We start from the raw sequence: 24,223 nt of genomic DNA on the forward strand, positions 1-24,223 counted from the left end.
TTGTCTGTAAATATCTCCATTTGCATAAACATCTGTGCCTTGCTGTGTGTTATGGTCAAAACACATCTGTAGCTCCCTTGACGGGTAAGGAAATGTCACTGCCTCTCTTAACATTCCCTGCTTTGCATACACCCCAGGCTCCTCTTCATCATCTCTCTGTCTGGCATATGAGAAACAGCCTTTGTTTTTTGTTGGTTCTTTGCCAACAAGGGGGAAACAATTCCAAGAAATGGAAGTGTATCTACACCTCTGCTGTCTCCTCTTGGCTCCGCCTTTCTTCTCTTGTTCACTCTTTCCCCTGTCTACATCTCAATTCCCCCTGCCATCAGGAAGTTCCCATTGCTTTATCAGGGTATTGTTCTCTTCCTCTCAGTGCTAGACTCTCATCCCACCCCTTCCCAGCTTTCACAATGCTTCCATGCTGTCTCTTTAACACCTTTTAACAAGGGCTGCCCCTCAAGAGGACATCGATGGTTCTGTGGGCACAGTGCAAGACTTGAAAAGCTCAGCATTGAGTTCATATTTCAGACACTTAGAATGAAGGTTTTATTTCTCAACACTGTAAAATACAAGGTATTGCCAAAAAATCTGATCCATCTCTACACAGCTTTAACTGGATTATCTTTCTATCACATTCCCTAGACAATATATATCCATGCTTTGTCCCTCCTCTCCTCTCAGCTATCATCCCTTCTCTACTCTGCAAGAACTAAGGGAGTATAAGAGCAGAAAAAAGTACTCTTTATTAAAAAAATTTCCCTGATTATGTCAACATCTCGAGACCTGCTCCATGGGGGCTGTCTGCTCTGGACTCATGTCTGTGTGACCAAAGAACAGGCTGTCCTCCCATAAAGGGAGACTATCTCAGGCAGGCAATTGTTTTCCTTATTCTTTCAGTTACGTGAAATCAAAGCCTAACAAAATAGAACCAGACCTGCCCAAAAGGAGTGTGACAAACGGCAAAACCCATTTAAAGTTTTCAACAAAGCAACAAAACTTTTGTTTCTCCACAGAAAACAAAATCCATCCTGACTAGGAGTAGTTTTGATTTCTCCTGAGAAAACAATGCAACATCTCATAACTGCTCTTCTGTTTAAACACCGGATGGTTTCTTACTGCTTGAAAAATATAGGTCTGCTTTGGAATTTGGTCTTGGTCCTTCTTTACCAAAACAACCAAAAATAAATTTTAAATTCTGTAGCAAACCCAAACCTTTTAAGGTTATGCATCCACATGGATGGCAAAACCATAAGCCCTGGAGTGAGAAACAAAGAATGATTTCCTGACCAGGACTGCACAGTGAGGCAAAATATATTTGAATTCTGACATTGGCCACAAGTTTCCAATAGAATCTAAGAAATTAAATTCTACATCTTGGAGGTATTGCTATTCCTTTTCTATTAAAATGAATATTAAATTGCACCTTTCTTTCTTTTGCACATACTTGTTTGCCTTGTCTATTTGTGGTCCTTCCAAATGGGTCCTACAGCTGGAAGCTGGAATTTTTTATACACTGAAGCCAAGTAATAAACTTCAATGTGCAGAAATCCATTAGAAAGGTTGTGTGTCCTGCATCACTTACCAGGCTTTTCATACCAGCCAAATGGGTGTATTTTGATCTCAGCATCAGGTGAACTGCAATTTGAAATGTGCCAAGCACTTCTTGTTTCCTCAGCACACGTCTGGATTCCGAGGCTGTTCAGAGTCACGCACACAATCTTTCCACCTGCCAAGGATGCACATGGTTATAGAAATAAGGAGGAAATTTTTCCTTTTCTATATAGTGTTGTGAGGAAAAAGAGTACAGCATGGTTTGACTGAGTGTTAAATCAAATTACACCGACCTAGAAATGAAAGGAAGGAAATACCTGAAATGAGCCAAGTGATTGAAACTAGTTCTGAAAAATCCTATTGAATTCATTGTGAGGAAAGGTGGGTACCATCATTAAAATCCATTATAATCCAAAGTCACAGAGATTTTCACTGAGCGTAGGTCAGGACTCTGTAACCAAGCAGAGTCCTCTCATGTTAATGTAATTGAAAGTCTGCATGTATGTTGAAACATGTCCCCTACTTACATCAAGATAAAAGTTCTTTCAAAGCCCCAGAGTAAATAATTTTGCTCCTGAAAAATATGGAGGGTTTGAAACAAAGTTTCACTGAAGATATCAGCTCATGTTAAAATCACTACTGAAAGTTCTCTTGACTATATGAGCACCAAGATTGGATAGCTGAAATGTCACAGATATTAAATATTAATCAGATAAACTAAAAATATGTCAATTTGCATGTTGGGTGCCTTAACATTTTTTTTCAATTTATTTTAGAAGTATTTAAAGAAACTCAGTCATATTCAGTTAAGACTTCAAATTTCATATGATCATAAGGAGGTATGAAAAACTGTCAACTACTTTTAATTTGCACATTAATACTTATCTAAACTACACTGGATTAATTTTCTAAGCTAATCTTTTTTGACCAAGTGAAAATTTTGCCTGCTCAACAAAAAAAGGAATTAAAAATATGTATTTCTGAAGCGTTTCAAATTTCAAAATGCATTATAAAAACAGCACATCCTAATGACCTCAGGGAGAGTTGATTAGTACATGACCCTACGAAAAACAAGGATACACATTTCAGTGGTCTAAGTCTAAATTTGTAATAACATATTAAAACCTATTTCATTGACTATGAACTGGGTGATATCCAATTTTAAACACCAGCTGAAGACTATTCTTCAACCAGAAGACTAAAATTTGGGAGGAGAAAAGGTCAAACAACCAAGAAAGCCAAAAGGCCAAACTGCCCCAGAGTATCCACAGACATTATGTGCTTGCATGTACCTAATTTCAGTAATATTTAGGTTTCAGAGTCCTTTAGGCTTTAAAAAATGAAACAACATAAAAGGGGAAAAGTCACTAAAAGAAGTCAAGCAACACTTTTGAAGAGAGGCTGGTGAATGAGAAAAAAAATGGAGATTTATCAGTTTGAATTTTATGCTGTTGGAACTGCAGCCTATTAAGGACTCGTTCTCATAAAGTTTTCTTAATAATTTCTGAAATGTGGAATGTATCACTGGGCTGAACTCCTAGAAATGGTTATGGTTACTCAAAAAGGTGCTGAAGAGAGTTGCATGAGATCTGAAAGGGCTTTCAAAGTGCACTTCAGAGCAAAAGAAGAGTAAAATTTGGATAATGAAGAAAGACCAAGGTAATTTTAAAAATAAAAACTTGGGGGAAATACCTGACAGCTGGGAGTCATTAAAAAAGCCAAATCCTGTGCAACAAGGGTCAGCATCACACCAACGCTCACACTCAAAAAACCTAGGAAAGGAAAAACATTATCCATGGTATCATTAGACATTGAGAAAATGTAGACATGCTCTTCACAATAAGGCTGAAGATCCAGTACACATACACATATATATGTATTCTATATATTTTCTATATGTAGATGAAAATATGCTTGATTAGTATACACCTACCAGACTACATCTATTAATTTAGATGATTATTTTGATATCTGTGTTAAAAATATCAGCCTAAATTGATTTGGTGCACTATTGCTAAGATATTTAACTGGCCAACTAGTAATTAGTAGCATTGTAAGTAACAGTTTTCATGTCTATAATTAATAATTATATTGATTATTATTTATTACTCAATTATAAATCTCCTTTAAACCACATGTTATCTTTTCTTTGTTAAATAGTCTCGAACAGTGTAATTCTTGGATCAATACTTCTGAGTTCCTTTATCAGCATGACACGGCCTTGGAATTCCAGACATGGTTAAAATTCCAGGGAGAGCAAAGGAACTTTCATGTCCTACCCATCTGAAACAGCTTTTCTGCTCATGTCAGTCTTATTCCTCACTGAGATTTCTGTTACTTTCTGGAAAGGTACTCGTGTGTAGAAGCTCTTCACAGAACTTTTAAGAGTGACTGGAAGGAAAAAGAAAAACAAAATTTGAAAAATCAGTTTAACTTTGTTGTATACAAATACTAGTCAAGTAATCCAATGGTAGGAGTCCAGTCTATGCTTTTATGCTGAGTTCTGGTTGATTAAAAGATAGCTTTATGTTATCACAGGAAAATTTTGATTGTTAATCCTGAAGAGGAATAAAAATTCACCAAGTGAAGGCTCTGAAAGCCTAAATTACATCACCAAGGAAAGACTTCAAGCCAGACCTTTTGTTTCTGAGACCTATATTGGAAGGAGTAGATGCTACTCCTTCCACAAGGCCTTAAACTGGGATACAGATCCAGACTCCAGGGTGCTCATGCATTATTCACCCCATGCTGCCCTTTGGGCTCCCCAAAATGACATGATTGAATAGCTCAGTTCAGTGGACCTTTATATTTGTCACAGCAAAATTACATGTTTTTGTAGAGTGAAAACAGACTTGTTTATCCATCTTCCTTACATGTGCCCTAGGAGAAAAATGTTGAACTTCCCACATATTCAAAGAACAAAGGGTAAAATGCACCTCTATACTCTGCATTTGCTAAAAAAATAATTAAAAAATAAAAATTACACTTATTTAGCTGCCATAGAAATTTTAATGGTAGATTGTGATTCCAATGACATTCCTATTTCACCCATATTATAAAAATGTCCAAAAACTGATATAAAAATTTGAGATCCACTTAGCCTCTCTGACTTGGGAATGGCTGAAGTGGACAGAGTGAAATTCATGGTTAATATCCTTCCATTCTGAACTGAAAATCAAAAACCATATCTTGGACAGCCAGACCTCCTCTTGCACCATATCACATCCCAAGACTCATTTACACATGCAGATTTTTTATCTCAGAATCAAGTGTCAAAACACTGGCTTGCACTACCAGAGTTAGAGCAGACATTATACACCCAAATACCAAAACTTGCCTATTTTATGGTACAGTGTCTGTGGTTGCCAGGGCAGCACAGTTGCACAGTTTCCTGGTATTTGGTCGATGTTGCTGTCACAAATCTGTGCCTCTGGGTACAGGGTACACTCAAAGTATTTGCCTGTGGCATTTTGCAGATCTGCCATTCGACAAAACTCTCCCTCTTGGGCACAACCTGGGGGAGCAAAGTCATGAACAGTTACACAAATGAGAGTTCCTTTCCCTCTCTCCTCCTCTTCATGTTTTTGGAGCAAAGCTATCCATCAGCAAACAACTAAAAGTGAGAATTTCAATATCATCCTGCTAATTGCACAAATTAATTAATTTAATTAATTAGAAGTGCAAGAGAAAGAGGGACACATTCTGGCTCTATTGGCACTGATGAGCAGGTTTACCTGGAGAGCACAGTAAAGGAGTTACAGCACAGCTAATTGGGAAGATAAATTCAACAGCTGTGACTAGCATTACTCCAGTGTATTGGTCTCTCTTTAATATTTTAATTCATAAAGATCTCTTTCTTTTTTTAGTAAATCTGACATACAAATTGTATAATCATAAGGTTATACATAATCATAATCATAAGAGAACTCTGCATTCATGGTCTCTAACAAATAAAATGGAAAATAATGTCTACAATGTTTTAGTAAGTTTTTAGTAAAAATATTTCTAAATATTTCAAGCATCACACAAAATTAAACATAGCTTTCCTAGAATCAGCTGTTCAAGACATTTGCTTGTAGCATTTTTTCTGAAGTTTGTCTCAGGGTAAGAACATACCTTTAGAAAAGAATCAAAGCTGTCAAAGCCATTTCTTAATTCTCATGGCAATGGCTCCTGTAAACATGTGTGTCAATGCTTGATTTTAAACAGAAATAGCTCTCCTGACCTCTTACAGTGATGTTTGTGCACTGTTTAGTACTCTTAGTTCTGACTTCCTGGTAGAGCTAGAAAATCTTCTCCATTTACTGCATTAAAATGTAATTTATCATTCACTCCAATTATCTGCATTTTACCTTCTTTAACCACTATGCCATTATTTATTTGGAGTGGTACACTTCAAGAACAGCAGGGCATTGCCCAAGCTGTACCTTTGACTTCTCTTGCCCAGGACAGGGGCACCCTGATGGGGAATTATGGGCACCCATAATTCACCCATTCACTCTGCCTTGGCAGGCAAAGACTGTAAGGGAGAAACAGGTGGCCCCATTGGCAATTTCCATGAAAATTTCAGGACTTGTCTACAAAAAAAACCTCAAAGTCTAAAGTTTCTACTCATCATTATTATAAGACCCATTAAAAGATTTTAATTAGTTATTATTCCCTACAGAATAAGAGTCTCCATGATGTCTTACGTGTGAGACACCAAAGCAGAGCTTCCTCAGCTGAGTACTTCTGCCTGAAGACCCAAAACTGCTGGTAAGGGAGAGAAGAGTTCTGGTCAATTTGTATCTGGCTGTTGTCCATTAAGTAGAAAAGATCCTTTGTGGAATCTGAGATACAAACAAACAAACAAACAAAGAATCCCACAAAAAATTAACTATGATCTGGAATTAATTATATTTATTTAGATATAAAATTTTGCCTTTCACAGTAAAACAGCTGCAACCATTTTGTAGGGCTAGAATACACCAAAGCCTGCTTTTAATAACAGAATTGTCCACCCACAGTGACTCTCCTGTGGGCACTGCAAAAAAAAAACCAAAACATTGCCAGACTATTTCCAGCATGCAAAAACTAGATGAAAATTCTTGCTCCTAGAAATTAGTGTTTGCTCTACTCTGTCATGCAACGCAATATCCTAACAGTGAAGTATGAAGATTCAGAGGATGCTTGCAATTCCTTGATTGATGTAGTTTTGTTAATTTAAAATACAGAGGTTTCCTTATATTCCTTTGATAAGTTTTTACATCTCTCAGTCTTAAAATTTTTCTTGACAAGTTTAATACCTATTTCAGTCATTTAAGCTTGTTTCTCTGAATTTATGCTCCCAGAGACCACATTAAATAACTCATTTCTGTCACCTCCCTGTGACCTTTAGACATGTATGCAATGATTTTTATCTCCTGAGCTCCCTCTGAAACAATCAATCACAGATATTTTCTTATTTCCAAATTTATCCCCTTAAATGAGGGTCCAGTATTAAAAGACTCTAAAACTCTTCACTGATCTCTTGCAAATTTCTTCATAAAACACTTTCTTATTTATCAAATGTCATCAACAGGTCTCATCCCCAGTTCCAACACTGTGAGATATTGTGTTACTTAATCTTACATGCAGTGAAATAATCAGACAATAATGAAAACAAGGAGAAATAAAGCCATGCTGATGATTGCTGCTGAAGTGCTGAAGCACCTACTGACATACTGAAAATGCACTGTAGCTTTGAATTTTCTTCCAGAAACTAGAAAAGATATGTTAGCCTGTGTTTTACAAATTATTATCAAGCCATAATAGCTCTCTAGACATTTTCCCAGATGTATTCACGACTTCCTAAAAAAGGTAACATTTCATTCCTGTTACCTCTCAAGTCATAACTTCACCCTTCAGTTTCTCTTAAACAGCTGGTGTCAAGACTAATATTTAGGGATGGAGGTAAAAATCTGCATTCCTTGCATAACTGCAGGTTTTAATGATATCATCAGCCCCAGCAAGGTAAATGAAGAACCCTGAGGGCTGCACTCATGCCTCAGCAGGTAAATGCAAGAGAATTTCAACCACCATAGTAAGTGCATTTTTTTCTCTCTCTTCTTAAGTCTAGACTTTAAAATACCCCGAACTGTATAGGAGCTCTGCTAGGTAAATGAGCATTTTTTGGTTTTTAATTTGTTTAGTTTACTTTCCTTTCAAATTCCATAAGCAAAATCAGCAATTCATTTCCTTTTAAGATTCTGCACATATTAAATCATGTGCTCAGATATTCATCCAGACTCCTCAGCAAAGATTATAATTCATTAAAAATGAATCAAGGTGCTCTCCACTGCTCACTTTCTCTTAGGACTGTGGTGCTGACGGCCCAAATGAACTCCAGTAAGTTCCTACAAATTATTTTATACATGACTTCTTATAACAAAGAGCAAACTCTGGAATAACAAAGGAGATAAGAGAAGTTCACAGGTCCCTCATTGTACTCATCCATGGAAGAAACATTTGTTATTGCAGTTTCATCCTGAGTTTCTCTACAGCCCATATTTACAATCAAACTGTCAGTAGCAGTAAAGATGCCCAGGCAAAGGATTTCATTCCTGGTTTTATGTGATTTTTATTTTTTTTTCTCAGCCAAATAAGATTTCCTGTGCCTTTTCAGCTCAGTAAGTCTGAAAGAACAAGTTACACATTGAACATTTTAACACTTTCATTCCCAGCCTGGCCTGGCAAAGTAAGAATCATAAAGCAAGGCCCACATTTTGAACATCTTTCTCAAAACCTGTATCAGACATCCTACTTGAGAGAAATTCTCTGGCCTTTTTAATACCTATATCATAATGAACACACACACACACACATATATAGACCATATATTATATTTTCTGGTCGAATTCTGCACTCCCTCTCTGCTCTTTTCTGCTGCCTGCTCTGTCTGCTGTTGCTTCAATACCTGATAACACAAGATCATCCTTTGTCTTCAAAGCAGCAGCCTCACACAAAGAGGTTTTCACTCGGGTGATCATATCAGAGTCTGGAATGAAACAAGAATAGAGAACAGAGTAATTCCCTTTATCTTTTTCTTTGACAAGTCAAGATAATCCTCAGTTCCCAAAACTGAACAAATATATAAAGTGCACCACTTAGGTAAAATTCCTTTGGTAGTTCCTCCAAACGTTGAATCAAGAATGATTAAAACCATCTCTGTATAGCTCTGGGGAACACCTAAACCAAAATGCATTGTTTGGATGACAAAAATAAATGCCATATCCAGAGCCACTTTGTATTCACCATCAGTGGTCTGAAGGTTTTGTGCACCTATAAAGCATTTTTACAAATCATTTGTGCAGGTCCTGCCATGTACATGGTGAGATTCAGATAGAAAAAAAAATACAGTTACTCTGCTAATAAACACAACCCATGTAATTAGATATAAAGTGCCAAATTATTATGGTACTTGGACACTGACGGGACAAAGGCAGGTGTATTCATGATATAACTTTTAATACCATTTTCAAGGGTATTAAAATTTGCAAATTATATCCTCAGATACAAGAATTTACCCAAATTTCATTAATCTGGTAATAGAAGAATTACTCCAGATTACACATCACTGCCAAAATAGGCTTCTGAGTTGTGTCTTAATTTGGATAGCATGAAATGAAGTGACAATGACACTTTCTTTATATATATATAGATAGATATATAGATATCTGGCACACCCTACAGCTCATCATAAGCTTTTGTAAGAAATTCTGTGAGATAACTTACCTCTCCACAGGTAAATTTCCTGAAAGGTAGTGAAATTCCTTTCTGCCTCTTCCATTAACTGAGAAGCTAATAAATAATTTTAAAAAAATGTTAGAATAGCTGTTTAACTAACCATATTTTTAAATACTCAGAAATTACTCAGAAAACACTAAATTATGCATTACAATATAAAAGTCTACAGAAGAAGGTCCCAAGTGTCATGGGGCTAGTCTGGGTCCAGGGTGCCAAACTTTACTCCATTTCCTATCATTGCTTTCACCATGTAGGTCTGGGCAACTCCCTTTTTATCTTTGCTCCAGACTTTACCTTTCTTTCAGATTATTGTCTTGGATCTGCCTTAATTAAATGCTGCAAGCATTAGAGAGTGACACACTAAACACAGTCTCAACTTTCATTAATGTTCATGTGGCCAAATGTGAGAGGTCCATCTATCTAGCTATGCATCCAGCCTGAGAATTCTTATTCTCTTGTGGTATGGATTTACTTGAAAAAAGCTTTGGAGTACAAGAGCAAGCTGGTGAATAAGACAGAGTCTACTCAACAATTAAAGAGAACTAATGTAAATTGAGGTTATTCACTGACATACTTCCACTGAACTCTTGTCCTCCCAGGGTGAAGGAAAACCTCTTCTCCTTCTCATCATAGCTCACACCATCACACATCCCACCCATGGCTGAGGTTGGTGTTGGACTCCAGCCCTTGGCATTGCAGATCAGCACGTCTGGGGAGCTCAGCAAACTGCACAGAATGGTACCTAGGGGCAGGAAAAGACACAGCTGCATCACTGCACTAATGCTCTGCACCTACCCAAGCCCTCCAATACTTTCTCCAAGTGCCAACTGAACCTGTGTCACTGAGAGAGATACCCTTCAGTATTGCTACCAAAAAACTCACCGAAAATAAAAACAAAACAAAACAAAAAAACCAAAACAACTCAAATAAACAAATTAGAATCATATGTTCAAATTTGAGTCCTGAGGTTAGCTACTCATACCCAAACTAAACATTTGCAGCCTGTTTTAAAGAGGTTTCAGGCACATAGTATTATCATCTAATAAAATATCACTATTATCTGATAATACCCAACAATGTTCTCAACACTTCACAGCACCACAGAGACACATCCAATCCTTTGATGGTCTTACAATCCCAGGTTCTAAACCAAAAAAAAAAAGCACTTATATAATTTTACTGCAATGGTTTCCTGAAATGGTGTCTGATTTCAGTCATCCCAGGCCTGAGTCTCCCCCAGCCCTGTGATGTGAGTTGGGGGACCAAAGTGTTTAAGGCCATAGGTATCTGTTCCCATAACTTTCTAGATAATACTCAACTCTTTGCACTTGGTGTCACAGCTCAGGCATTTCTAAGGTTTTACAATGCCCTCTCTAGTTTGTTTTTATGGACTGGGTACACGAGATATTGAATATGCTACCTTTTCCTCATCTTTTCTTTCTTTTTAACCAAAATGGCAGTCCAAGTAATGCATTTACCTGTAGAACTGATCCAAATAGTCACCCCAACCAAAGAGATATTCACCTTCTACACTCACAAATAGAGAGAACCCAAAGTTTAATGGTAAATGTATAGAGAATCATCTAGAATATTGTGATGCAAAAAAAACCCCAGAGATGCCAAAACAGAGAATAATTTTCTGGAAATATTTTCTTGACAACTTTCACGGATAATTTGTGACAGATTTTCACAGATTTTCTTATTCTAAGATCAGTTTCCACTCCAAACTGGAGAGGTGCTTGTCACATAGCAGCCACCAGCACATGCCTGGATTTCACAGAATCACAGAATATCCTGAGTTGGAAGAGACACACAAGAATCATCAAGTCCAACTCCTGGCTGTTGATAGAGCTTGTCTTTAAATCCTTGAGGCATGTCATTTAAAACTTCACATTTCCTACAGGAAATGCATCTCCAACGGGAAAGTCAACACCATGTGAGGTTGAAACTAAACTGAAAAAGTAAGCACTGGCATGAAGTGCTTGAACCTGTTGGCAAAAAATCTGGTTGTGCCAAAGTCCCACCTCTGCCAGACTCCATCCATCCCACTACCACTTGCTCTCCTGAACAGACATCCAGACCTGGGAGATTTTAGCATTTCTGCTTGCAACAATATAACGTAATTCTGTTCAGCATCCATTTTTCCTGCTCTTAAAAGGAAGTTGATTTTCATTTGCGTCACGAGAACTCTGTCTGGTGGCATTTCCTTAGTTCCTGCATCACCTGAAAGACATCAACTTCTGGCAACCAAGTTGTGCCATGTATGGAGAGAGGTGTTTTCGGAGCAATTTATCTCATGCAGATGGAGATGTCACACACACAAAGAATAGGCTGAGTTGGAAGAGACTCACAAGGATCACTGAGTCCAACTCCTGGCCCTGCACAGGACAGCCCCAGGAATCACATTATGTTCCCAAGAGCATTGCCCAAACACTGCTGGAACTCTGTCAAGCTTATCCCTTCAAAATGTCCCAGTATGTTACAAGAGCAGGTTGCTTGCTACCTCAGGTGTTTACTGCTCCAGACCAAGTCTTGGGCATCACTCAAACCTCCACAACACCAAAAACATGTCAGTGATGTAGAGACAGGCTGCTCACATGGGTATAATGCAAAAGTGGGTGTACTGTGTCCAACAACAACTTCCACTCATCTAGCATTGGTTTCCCACTGCAGAAGTCTTTGCTGTGCAGTCAGGCAGTACCTCCATCCAGCAGGAGCTGGCTCAGGATGAATCCATCACAGCAGGAGTCCCTGCTGCACTCCTGCCTGCAGAGCAGCTGAGCATCAGTGCGGGATGTGCCGGCTGCTGGCAGCACCATGGAGCGGTACGTGCCCGACAGAACGTTCTGGAAGCCAGTCCTCTCAAAGGCCTTGGGTCCAGAGGAGCTGAATTCCTGCCCTGGGTAGACAGAAAGGGAAAGGAGCTCAAGGGGAGCTCAAGGAATGTTTCTGAATTCCCTGCGGACTGGAGCTGGTTGAAAGTTTTATGATCAAAACTCAGTTTTTAAGAGTCTTTTTCTGGACTTTGAGTTTCAGAAGCAAGAAAAGATCATCAAATGATGTGGTGCCATTATTCCTGAGAAGCTGGTTATAATGCACTGCCAGCAAAGAGCCCCTAAACTGATCTGTGCAGTAAGGTTGGTAATATTCCACCTTCAAGCACTCAGTTACACTGTTAGTAACTCCCAGATAAAAATGAAACAAATTTATCTCATTTAAAAGTAAAATGTGTAATTTGGCCAGCATAACTGCATCTGCAATTAAGGCTTCTGCTAACTAGCAGGGCATGATTCATAGAATTTGGATCTAGAAAACTAGAATAGATCTGGTATTCACAAGATTTTACCAATCACAATAAGCTCAGGGGACTTGATTTATTTTCAGGTGAGACTTAGATCTTTTATTTTTATAAATATTAATAAATAGTGACTCAGAGATTTGGATAGAAGTACAAAGAACATGGTAAGAGCAGAGAGTTTTGACTCAAACCCTGCAGCATTTGGTTATCTTGCTTCCAGTTTGGCATGACACTAAAAGCTGGGCACACAATGGATTGTGGGCTATCAGCCACACTCAGGCCATGAATAAATAAATAAGTAAATAAAAAAAAAATTGTCTCATGCATTCATTAGTTCAGCTGAAATGTTTTGGGATTCATGGAGAGCACTTTACTTCTTGGCTGGTATATTACTAGAACAATTCACAATCAAAAGTAAAATAAACTTAAATTATGTACAGGCTATTCATTAATAATGCCTCATGTATTCAAATAACAAACTGCTTAGTAAAGAGAAGTCATGAAAGAATAAGATAACACATTGGATAGATTTTGAGGTTTTATGGGACTAGTTGCTGGTAAAATCATCAAAATGGCTTCCAAAGTATTCCTAATTTCTAGGAATGACATGAAAGAACGATTTGCTGAAGCTTCTGGACTGGCACTAAATGTTGAGCTCTTTAAACTATTGTGTCTCCTTAAACAAAGATTTTCCCCACGTTTAGTCATGATCCTCTACAGAAGAAACTACCAGCTTGGACACAGAGTCAGATTTAGGTGAGTGATTCATATCTGGTACCTCTCTTCAAATAGACCATGAGTGCATTTCCCTCAGGGTTCCTGACATGAAGCAAGCAGCTGAGGCCACTGATGCTGGTGGCAGCAGGGTTCCCCAAGACACCTTGCACCTGAGACAGAAAACAGGCAAGCAAAATGAATACAACCTAATGGATTTTTTTTTCTCCTAAAATACATTTTCTTTATTAAGGAACTCGTGGAGACAATGAGCAACACAAAGATTATGACAGCACAACTCCATGTGGACATATTTTATTATTTTTTTAATACAGACAATTTGTACACTGTCAGACTGAGATCTCAGCTCCTCAATGCCACGTTGCTGTTTAAAGTAGTGAATAGGAAAATAGTACAGTGTCAAACCCTGGGCTAGAGGAAGGGCCTCAGAAAGGAAGATTGTTTCAGGTGACCTGATTACCAACCTGGCTATTTCTAGTTTGGACTATCCAGATCAACTCTCTTTCTAAATCAACTTGATATCCTATCTGCAGGTGCTCAGCATGTTTTAGGGATAACAATGCTGTGTGATGATTCAATCAAACACTGAGGTATTCAGATGTCATTTTTGGAAACATCTGGTGTAGCTTCTTCAACTCATGGGGATTTATTACTGCCATAGGGATGAGGAATGTCCAAGGGGTCAGGTAACAGCCTGCCTTTATTCTGTGATCTTGTCTACTTACATTGAAAACACAGCACTATGATAAACATATAGCTTTTAATATGACCATTCTTACCAATCCAGAGCTGGTGCAGTTGAAGTTCGCTTCAGCAGTGCTGTACAATTCACAGAGCACTTCAGTACTAGCAGGAGTTACAGCTGCAAAGCCACAGGCATCTTCCATCTCACAGCCTGAGACACAGGAAAGACATTTTAGCTTTCCTAGCATTTCACATGCAAAATGGTTGCTACAAATTCCACTCCTTACTGCCACTTATGTAGAATCCCGTATGTCTTTCAGACATGCATTTAATTAGCCAAATGAACTTTAGTGCTCAACTATTTTAGTAGAGAGTTAAGAATTTTAAATTGAATTAAATTCATGCAGAAAGTGTTGATCACCTGATGATATAAACAGTTGAAACGGGGCTGACCACACCCCCAGATATTTAAAGTCTGCTGGATAATTTTGCCCTGAGGCAGGACTCTCATGAACCACTTTGCCAGCACATTACCTCTGCTGATACAGTAACCCCACGGCAAAGAGGTTGTGGCACGTATCAGAGTGATAGGAAGGAGGGAAACATCAAATTCTTCAATCATGCTGGCTGCCCCTGCAGCAATCCCCTGGCAGCTGTAAGGATGAAACAGCCATTCCCTCCAGAATTAGGAGGGGTTGAAGATCCTTCTGCCCTTACACATTCACCATTAACTCACTCCCCCAGCCCTGCTCCTAGCCCAGGTGAAACACTTTCCAAATCTTTAGTATAAAATCAATGAACTTAGATCAAAACATCAGCTGAAATGCAAGCTGAGCTATCTGACCTTACAGGGATGTAGAGAGGGAAAGATTAACTCTCACCCCTCAATGAGAACTTCAGCAGTAATATTTTGTAGTTGTGCTGCCATTTACATAACTTATAAAGAAAATACGAAATCCAGAGAGATGGAATCAGATTGGTTAAGCAAAGGGGCATGATTTCCTCCCCAGGTTTGTTCTCAGCCTCTCTCAGTTCAGCGTCTTGCTTTTGAAAGTCTCCATTTTCAGATGCAAGAAATCTTACAGTGTACAGCCAGGATGAGCTCGTGCAGGAAAATCATTCTAGTAATAAAAAGGCTTCATATATTCAGTTCTCAGCATGAGAGGGGATTGCTTCAACTAGACCTTGGCATGTGACACAAAGCCACTGATTTGTCAGAATTTTGGTATGTGCCTTACAAATAGGACATCTGTGTTATTACTGCCAGGGAGTTTTTACTTTGAACATATCCCTCTGCCTCCTTTCCCAGCCTAAGCTTTAGGAGACACAAGGTGAGACTGACTCAAAGCACCCTGAAAGGAGTGTGGTGATTCCTCTGGGTTTTAGATGATCCTGAACCAACTTAAACCAGGTGCAATATAGTCTGCAAGACTTGGCAGAGGAATATCTCTGAACTCCTTATAATACCCTTCTGACGTAAGCAAGGATGATTATTCCTATTTTATGTGCCAATTGGGTAATTTGTGAAGAGGTAAAAGCTTGCTTTTCATATGTCCTGAACACCTAATCCTTCTTTTGTCTGCACATCTGCACAGTCTGATCAATGTTTCCTGGTTTAAATCTCAGTTCTCATTCCTATTGCAAAACTACATCTACTGGCTTTAGAGTCAGATGACTTGTCTGAAGTAGTATGTAAAGTCAGAAGAAATTTCTTCTTTCAGAAGAAATTCTGAAAGAAATGTCAATCTCTTCCCTGCACCAAGGTCACCAAAAGTTGTAAATATCTTGCAGTGAATTGGTGCTGAATTGCAGAACATATAGTTCATCCAGGAACTTAACTACAAACTCATTATATGAAAATATTATTTTCCACAATTGTTAGTGTCATCTCTATATCTTTTTCCAGTTTTCTCACCTGAAATGCACTGAAAATATGTACTTTGCAGGTCTCCCCGAAATGACTGAAACTGAAGAATTTGAGCTTCTTCTGATCCATAAATCAGGTTGGAGGCAGGAACTCTTTCAAATTTTCGGAGCACTAAAAAAAGACAACAAAAAACTCCAACCAAATAGTATTATCAGTTCCCATGCTGCAAACAGACAAAGACTTTAGGTAGAAATTAACCTTGAAGAATTCTATGGGAGAGAGATTTGCTCATTAAATGATGTACCATAACCTCACAGATAATGCAGGTGACAGCTGGTGCCAGGGTAGGATTTCTGCTTTGAAATAAAAAGTGTCACAAGATGTTTCAAAGACCAGTTAGCCAGGAGTGGGCTGGGACTTTACTTTCCAGTGAGGCTTCTCTTCCAGCAGCAGACCTGCCATCTCTCATTACTTGTTCATGGCATTGAACCAACTGTTGAGTCAAAGGGGGAACCAACTTTCTACAAATCAGTCACAGAAACAAAAGCCAGCTCCAACAGCACTTGGTTAGACAGGAAATCCAGAAATACGACAGCCTGATTTCCACTGATTTCAGGCTCAAGTCTATATCCAAGGCAGTATGTCCCACATGCTGCTTTATTATCCTCCATCCCACCTTTAACACCTGAGTGTCACTTTACTGACCAAATCCTTTCATCTGCTCCCTCTGCACTGGACCCTCTCACCTGAGTGTGAAGAGTCTGACAAGCAGCACTGATCACACACTGGGAAAAGCTCATCAGATCTAGAGATGCAAACCCCAAAGGTCACTATAAAGGGGTGAGGAATCTAACCCAGGCTCCAGAGGGCTTGTCCCTGTCTGTGTCCTGGGGAGGATTACAGACCTGGTGAGAGGACACAGTGTCATCACCACCCTGCTGGGGTTGCTCCTACCTGTATGACCAAAGGGTGCCCACAGGTTGATGCACCAGCACATTTGAGTGAGCACAGCACATTTTCCCTGCCTATGGCAGGGGGTTGGAACTAGAGGATCTTTAAGATCCCTTCCAACCCAAGCCATTCTGTGGTTGAGAGAAGAATGCAGTGACTTAGCATCATCCCTTGGTGACCAAACCTCTCTAAAGGCCCCAGGCGAAGGTAAATTTTGGGCTCCTTGCAGCCAACACCAGCCCCAGACCTAACAGAGGTAAAAGCAGGAGCTCTGGTGTGCTCCCAGCTGTGGGAGACATCTGCACATGGAAGAGGTGGAAGCTCAGCCCCTCTTTCCTCTGGGCTCATGGGCACAGCAGTCTGGCCAGAACATCACAGCCCTCTCTCCCTGAAATGTCTGGATAAACCACAAAATAAAAGTCAGGGATAAGTTCTTAAAATAATCATTTGTACTCTTAGAGCAAAAGAGTCAGGGCTGAATCAGAAGCAAATGTCCACTGCTGCCAGGGCTGAGCCAGCAGGTGCTTTTGATAAAACCATCATTTCTGCTCATGAAAAAAATCTTTATGGGTTTGTCAAATGCTTAGCACAAGAAAATCCTTGCATTCCAGTTAGGAGGGGGACAAGGAAAAAATATGGTGCAGGCAGAACTGAAAGATTTTTTCCTTCCTAGAAATACAGGGCACAAAAATACAAGCATTAGCTAATTTTTGCATGAAAATTAATCCCTTCTGCATCTGCAACTTGCACTGATGCCTGGTTAAAAGCTGCCCTCCTTTCTATTCCAATATTCAATTTTTAAAAATTACACTCTCAAATGTTTTTCCTCCAATTTTCCCTCCCTAATTCTGGCTTCATCCCACCTTGCCCTTTTCAAGAAAAATGATTTTTTTCTCTATTTTTCTCCCCTATGGTTGAATAAGATATTATTGAATATCATATGTATTGAATACAATAATATGGGAGAAAAGTAGAGAGAAGATATAAAGTGTAATGAAACAGTAAACTGAAAACATTGAAAGATAATATAAAAATGCCCTTATAAAATTCTTGAATTCTGTTTTTAGTACAAAGAATGATAAAAAAATGCAGTCATAAAATCATTTCACAAGCTTAGTGCAGAGCAGAAATTCTCTATCTCACTTATTACTAGAGCAAAGCTCTAGGTTCTTCTGTTGCTGTAATTACAGGATCATAGAATGGTATAGGTTGGAAAGGACATTCAAGATCACCTAGTCCCAACCTTCCTATAATAATGTTGAGTAATAAATGTTAAGTGTAAATGTTAAGTAGCCTAAAATAAAACAAGAGAGAGAACAGTAACAACAAGCAATGGTTGTTCCAGCTTATTCCTCTGCATTCACACAAGGTAATTTTTATTCTGTCTGAAGACTCAAAAACCAAAGACCAGCTGGGTTTTGTTGACCCTTCCCAACTGCCAATGTCTCGTCAAAGCAAAATCAAAAACAAAAGCAAAACCCTACTGAATTCAACTAAGGGAAATAGTAGAGGCAGGAGAAAAAGCGAAAATAGAGATAAACAGTTTCACTTCACATTATGCTTTCAGGAAACGAAGCATGATCTTTAAAAAAAAAGAAAAATTAAATGAGGCAGAAAATTATTATTTAAAATCCCAATGAAGTAAACAGATTTCTTAGGTGTTCATGGGGCCCTGAGCAATGTGACTTTTTGGGTGGCATCCTTGCCCATGGCAGGGGTGCCAGAAAAACATGGTCTTTAAGGTGCCTTCCAGCACAAACCATTCTGTGATTCTATGACACATTTTTGCAGTGTTTTTAAACCATCATAAATGAATTTTGAACAGTCATAAATATTTGTAGTGACATCTTCTAGCAGGACCCACAAAACCAAGCAGAAATATCCACAACTGCTCCATCCTGGACAGAGTCAGAAAAGCCCAAGCCTGAAGGCTCATGGTAACAAGAGAATTAAGATCCTGAGTCCTCTCTGCAGAGAAATATCCCAACTGCCCCATGACTGAGAACATCAGAGGCTTTCACCTCATGTTCATAACTGTGATCAGTCTCTGAGTAAGCTCAGTGGAAAAAAAGAGTTCTTTTACCTGAAAATAGTTTTGCAACCTCTTCACAACTGAGGAGTTTACTGTTCATGCTCCTTCCATTGATCACACTTGTCATAAGACATTGTCTAATTCAAAGCATACCATGACATCAGTTTCTAAACAGAATATTCCATTAAATTTAATACCAATCATAGGATGAGCATATAAAAACTTCTGGGAGAAAGCAAAATCTTTGAGGCTGAGAGGTGTAATTAGACCTTACTGCAGGCAGTCTGGGGACTGTCTGATAGATAACTTTCTTTGTTTTTTAAGTTTTTCCATCCTTGAAAACCAACATTTTGCAGCTGTATTCAAGCAGAATTAACTTCCTCCAGCCTGCAAGGATGTGTTCCCCTAGTTAGATACCTTACAGCATGAGCTCAGAGGGTGAAGTTATGTTTTGGCTGTGAGGTCATTGCTGAAAATAGTCTATTTCTCATGAATTCACAGATGATTTTACAAAGAAATTATTAATTCTGCTTCTTTCTCATTATTTATCTCATTATTCTTTTGGGTTTCCAAGCAGAGAGCACAAGGTCAGTCAGTACACATCAAAAGCTGGCAGCCATCTGAGAGTGCAGGAAACCTGGTTCTCCCTCTACCCTCACCAGAAATAACCTCCCCACTGTAGTCAAGAAATGCAAATCTAAAGAGGAATGTGGTTAAGGCAGAGGCCACAAGTATAGGAAAGTGAATAACTATGGGACAGTGAATCCCCATAAGCTGTGGAGTGATTAGTCTCTTCATATGGAAGTTTCACCCATGTGAGGTCAAAGCATGTCCAGAATATCCTTCTGCCACTTACCCAAGCACTGCTCATCCGTAAGGAGATCCTCTGTCTCAGTCCAGCCCAGGGCTGCTCCAAAGCTGCTGACACAGAAGGATTTCCTGGTGTCAGGGTCTTGCTGGGAAGGTCTGTACTGGCCATCTCCATCACACTGCAGGCCCTGCTCATTGCTCTGGCAGGAGGTGACACCTGGTACAAGAGAGTAAGGGAAGGAAGGAAGGAAGAAAGAAAGGTGCTTTGATAATGCTGCCAATGGGTTCCATAGAATTCACAGGCTGGACAGGACCTCTGGAGGTTGTAAGGTCAGAGCCCCCTGCTCAGGCAGGCCCACCTAGAGCTGGCTGCCCAGGACCATCTCCAGATGGCTTCTACCCATCTCCAAGGACTCCACAACCTCCTTGGGCAATCTGAGCCAGTGCTTGATTGTCCTCACAGCAAAAACATTTTCTGATGTTCAGAAGGAACCTCCTGTGCAGCCTCTGGTCCTGTCAGTGCAGCAGGACAATGTTTCAGTGCTGTGGGACAAAAGTCTCCTTAGCACAGCAGAGACTTCACTGAAAATAAAGCTAAGATTTGCACAGTATTTCATGCTCTGAAGCATGGCAGGCTCACTGCTTTGTTGCTACTTCAGTTTGCGTTTCAAGCATTTCTTGGATTCCCTGTTAGGCATCAAATCTCTGCTGATGTATTTCCAGTAATGTAAAGCAAAGTACAGAGAAGAAACTGTACTTTCAGATAGGTTTGTTCAACAACAGCTGCAGTGGATGTGTGGAATGCTGTGAGCAATGAGAAGAGCTATCACACCAATTAATTCAGGAAAACTCTTCAGACTCTGCAAGGAGACAGCAGGGAATGAAAAAAAGTAGGAATGAAATGTGTAACCTGGCCTTTTGGAGAGGGCTGGTGCTGAGGTGCAGCACAAAGCTAAAGCGGAATCCAGGCAGGGAGTGGGTTTAGTAAAGAAAATTGCAAGTGCAGGTTTTTAAACCCTAAGGAGCAAACACAAGTCCAATACCTACCCAGGGAACACACATGGAAAAGAAGAATGACAGACGTAGGCAGAAGTTAATTGATGTTGGGATACAGTACAATAAAAATGAGAGGCTTATCCCACCTAAGAGAACAAATAGGTTGAAAGAGAATGCAATAAATTATGTACTCAATGACATTTCCCAAGAAGCCCATTCTTGGTACTCTTATTTGTATCTTATTTTATATAAGATAATTCTGTAGATAAAACTGAATTTGGACCCAAGAATTGATATTCTGTATGAAAAAAAAAAAAAAAACTGCATGAAAAAAACAAATTGTTTAAGCTGAATTCACCAGCTTTAGTGAACATTTCAATAGTTGCTTTGTGAGAAGTGTTTGTATTTGAAAGGGAAAAAGCTCCATAAAACAAAACTATTTTTGTGTTCATGAAAGTGACAATAAATGAATTTCATAAGAAGTTTCTTACCGACACTGAACACGCAGATATCATTCCTGAGGACAATGAACACGTCTAGAGGAACCACAACATCCTGGATGAGACTGACCACTTGTTTCTCATGCATTTTTGGTCAAAACACCAGACAGTTTGTACTTTGTAAAATACTTTTGAATGTATGCAGAAGGGATCACATCCATCCAAAAACCCCCAGAGGGAGGATTTAATTTTTTTAAGAAACTTAGAGATGAATAATAATAATAATAAATTAGATATTTGAAGCCAGAAAAAAAAGGATAGGGAAAAAATGAGTTCAACTTACAGTGATCAGCACTGATTGCCCCATAGGAGTTGGTAGTTTTGCCCACAGGACACTTGATACAGACGGAACGTCCTGTCTGATACTGATAGTAGCCAAGAGGGCAGGGAATGCATTCATCCTCCTGGAAATAACTGCCCGGAGGACAAACAACTGCAAGGAGAACAATCACCTTGTTACTCATTTGGAATTCAACCACTCCTGGCATTTGCACACCACATATGTGTGGGGATATATAAATATATATCTATACATACACGTACATGCATAATGTATATACATATATATAATCTGATAGATTTGCCATAGGCTTCAACCTCTTAATATATGTATTTCTAAGTGGCATAACAAAGTAAACACTCCTTAAGTGAGCATTAAACACATCAATGAGAGGAATTACAGGCTGTGATATGTTTTCTCAGATCACCCAAAATCTGTTCTTGAATTAGAGCACATGAAGCTCTTTGGAAATGTCAAGTCCAGGATTGATTTCCAACTGTCAAATCCATTTGTAATAAGATAATGCAGGTGGATGACTTGTGAAATTAAAACAAAGGAAGACAAGCTACAAAAAGAGCAACTTCTAACACTACAAACAAAAACAGGAGCAGAAAATTCAAAACCATCATACAGAAATCCACCATATGGTAATACTTTTATTCAGAATTCCTGGTAAAGAAATTTTTGTTAAGCACTTCCAAACTAAACAGCAATGGCTGGATTAAAAGTCAGTAGTTGTGCACATGACAACTCAAACACAAAACAAAACAGGGTTCTTAGTGATGTTCTTGGTCTGTATCTATATAATTTTCAAGACAATCAGGAGCAGTATTTCCAGTTGACCAGTTGCATATTACAGAGAAAATTCTTTTTTTTCTGGGATATCATGGAATACTGTCTTTCCCTCCAGAGCATTCAAATGAACATTAAAGCAGAAGAGTCACAGACATATTTGCAGGACAATATCCCTGCTTGTTATTTCACAGCTGCTTCCCAGATGTAGATTTCCTTCAAAACACTATCAAATGTATATTTTGGGACTTTGACAAGGTGCAAAACTTTATTTGTTGTCTTGCCCTGCATCCTGACAGAAGTTTAAGCTTCCATGAGAGAGAAACAGTAATGGAATATTGGCCATTCTCACTACAACCCATATGATGAATTGTTGTTCTGGCCAACAAACCAGAATGTAAATGAATTTAACTCATGGGACTGCCTAAATTATAACAGACTAAAAAGACAGATCCTAGAAAAATTATCATATCTTCCTTCATCTGCTGTAAATAGTCCAGTGGGAAGGTCTGGGAGGATGCAACTGTGAGACTGAAATTTTCCTCCTAGTACACATCAAGGCAATTACTCTGGGTAAAATACATATCTAAAATCAATTACAGAATGAAAAAAAAAAAAAATCCTGGATCAGTCAGAATTCTCCTTTCAAAACCCCATCATCTAATACACAAGAGTGATGTGTTTTAAAGACAATTTCCAACACATGCAAAAAGCATAATACTCATTGAACAACAGCAGAAATTAAATTGAAATGAGAAATCCATGCCTGAATTGAAGACAAAATGCAACGAATGAAGAGGCTAATTAAGCAATTAAAATTTAAAAAGAAACAAATTAAGCTTTTCAAAGCATTCTCCTGTTTTGTGTCAGTTTAGTCACAATGTGAAAGAAACATCTGTGTCTCCTATTACATTTTGAGCAAGAAAATTGTCTTTCATTTCACACGTTGGATGGGCAAAAGGGCACAAAGAACAGTAAAAAATGTTGATGCAGAATCAAGTTTTCTGGACTCTGTAACTGTCGTAGGGACCTATCACTTCAGCTACAGGTCACACTGACACCATCACATGCAGGTTCAGTTTGACCCTACAAGTGAGACAAACAGTTATATTGTACTTTTTTCAAGCATTAACATTAATACAGTTTAACAACATAAGACACTAGATAACAACTTTCAACCAAAATCTCAGAGCTAAGTGTTACTGGTGAGACCAAACTGTGTAGCCCTAAAACAGGAAAAATTAAATCAAAAGATAGGAAAAAAAATCCCTTGCTCATGCATATGAAATTTGCAACCTGAAATTTTGCAATCACTTCTAACTGGACTCAGGCTTCTGTGTACCAGGAGAACAAGCAGCAAAATCCAGGCTAAGGAGCAGCTTATTGAAGTGATTCCACAGGGATATCACCCTTCTCAGAAGCCTCAGCTCTCACTACACTGAGCAAGTCCAAAAACTGTCCCAACTGATCATTGCCCAGTGCTTGCCCTCCTCCTTCTTCCCTCCAGGGATACTGGAAAACTTTGAGATAGCAGATTCTTGATCTAGATTGTTAGAAATGAATTCTTGAGTTGTCAATGAGCTATAAGTGTAGTCCATTCATTTGGGTTATGTTATGTTTAAAGTGATTCTGATGGAATTGTCAAGCATTTTAAATAAAAAGAACCTGCATAAAAATGTATAATAAGACAAAGCTAATTTGCAAACACCCTTTAGGTTTTGTCCTGAAATAAATGGGGGAGAAGGGTTATGTCCCTAAAGTCCTCCTGTTTCCAACTCTCTTAGTTTTAACTCATACCTTAACAAAAGAAAGTGCCTTCTCTACTATTAAAATTTAGCTAAAATAACATTGTTACCCCCAACTCTTAAGGAATTGTATTCATAGAGACTTGTGATATAACATAACTCAGTATAAGGCTGAGACTAAGAAAAAATGTCATATAAGAAACACTAACATATGATAA

General features: G+C 38.7%; 1 protein-coding gene across 1 annotated transcript in view; it reads right to left on the reverse strand.

Annotated features, from left to right (window-relative positions):
- TG (thyroglobulin) overlaps positions 1–24,223 on the reverse strand; it is a gene marked incomplete at its 5' end in the record, with an annotated part of 158,123 nt that overhangs the window by 98,707 nt on the left and 35,193 nt on the right. The window contains 14 exons of the mRNA XM_083860645.1: positions 1,583–1,726; positions 3,244–3,323; positions 3,831–3,942; positions 4,889–5,065; positions 6,243–6,380; positions 8,486–8,566; positions 9,304–9,369; positions 9,890–10,057; positions 12,017–12,214; positions 13,392–13,500; positions 14,128–14,243; positions 15,948–16,070; positions 19,739–19,909; positions 21,472–21,621. Of these exons, the coding sequence (XP_083716771.1) occupies positions 1,583–1,726; positions 3,244–3,323; positions 3,831–3,942; positions 4,889–5,065; positions 6,243–6,380; positions 8,486–8,566; positions 9,304–9,369; positions 9,890–10,057; positions 12,017–12,214; positions 13,392–13,500; positions 14,128–14,243; positions 15,948–16,070; positions 19,739–19,909; positions 21,472–21,621 (1,833 nt within the window). The remainder of the gene's footprint in view (positions 1–1,582; positions 1,727–3,243; positions 3,324–3,830; positions 3,943–4,888; positions 5,066–6,242; positions 6,381–8,485; positions 8,567–9,303; positions 9,370–9,889; positions 10,058–12,016; positions 12,215–13,391; positions 13,501–14,127; positions 14,244–15,947; positions 16,071–19,738; positions 19,910–21,471; positions 21,622–24,223) is intronic.

This window comes from Zosterops lateralis (assembly GCF_965231275.1).
Source record: "Zosterops lateralis genome assembly, chromosome: 1".
NCBI classification, from domain to species: domain Eukaryota; kingdom Metazoa; phylum Chordata; class Aves; order Passeriformes; family Zosteropidae; genus Zosterops; species Zosterops lateralis.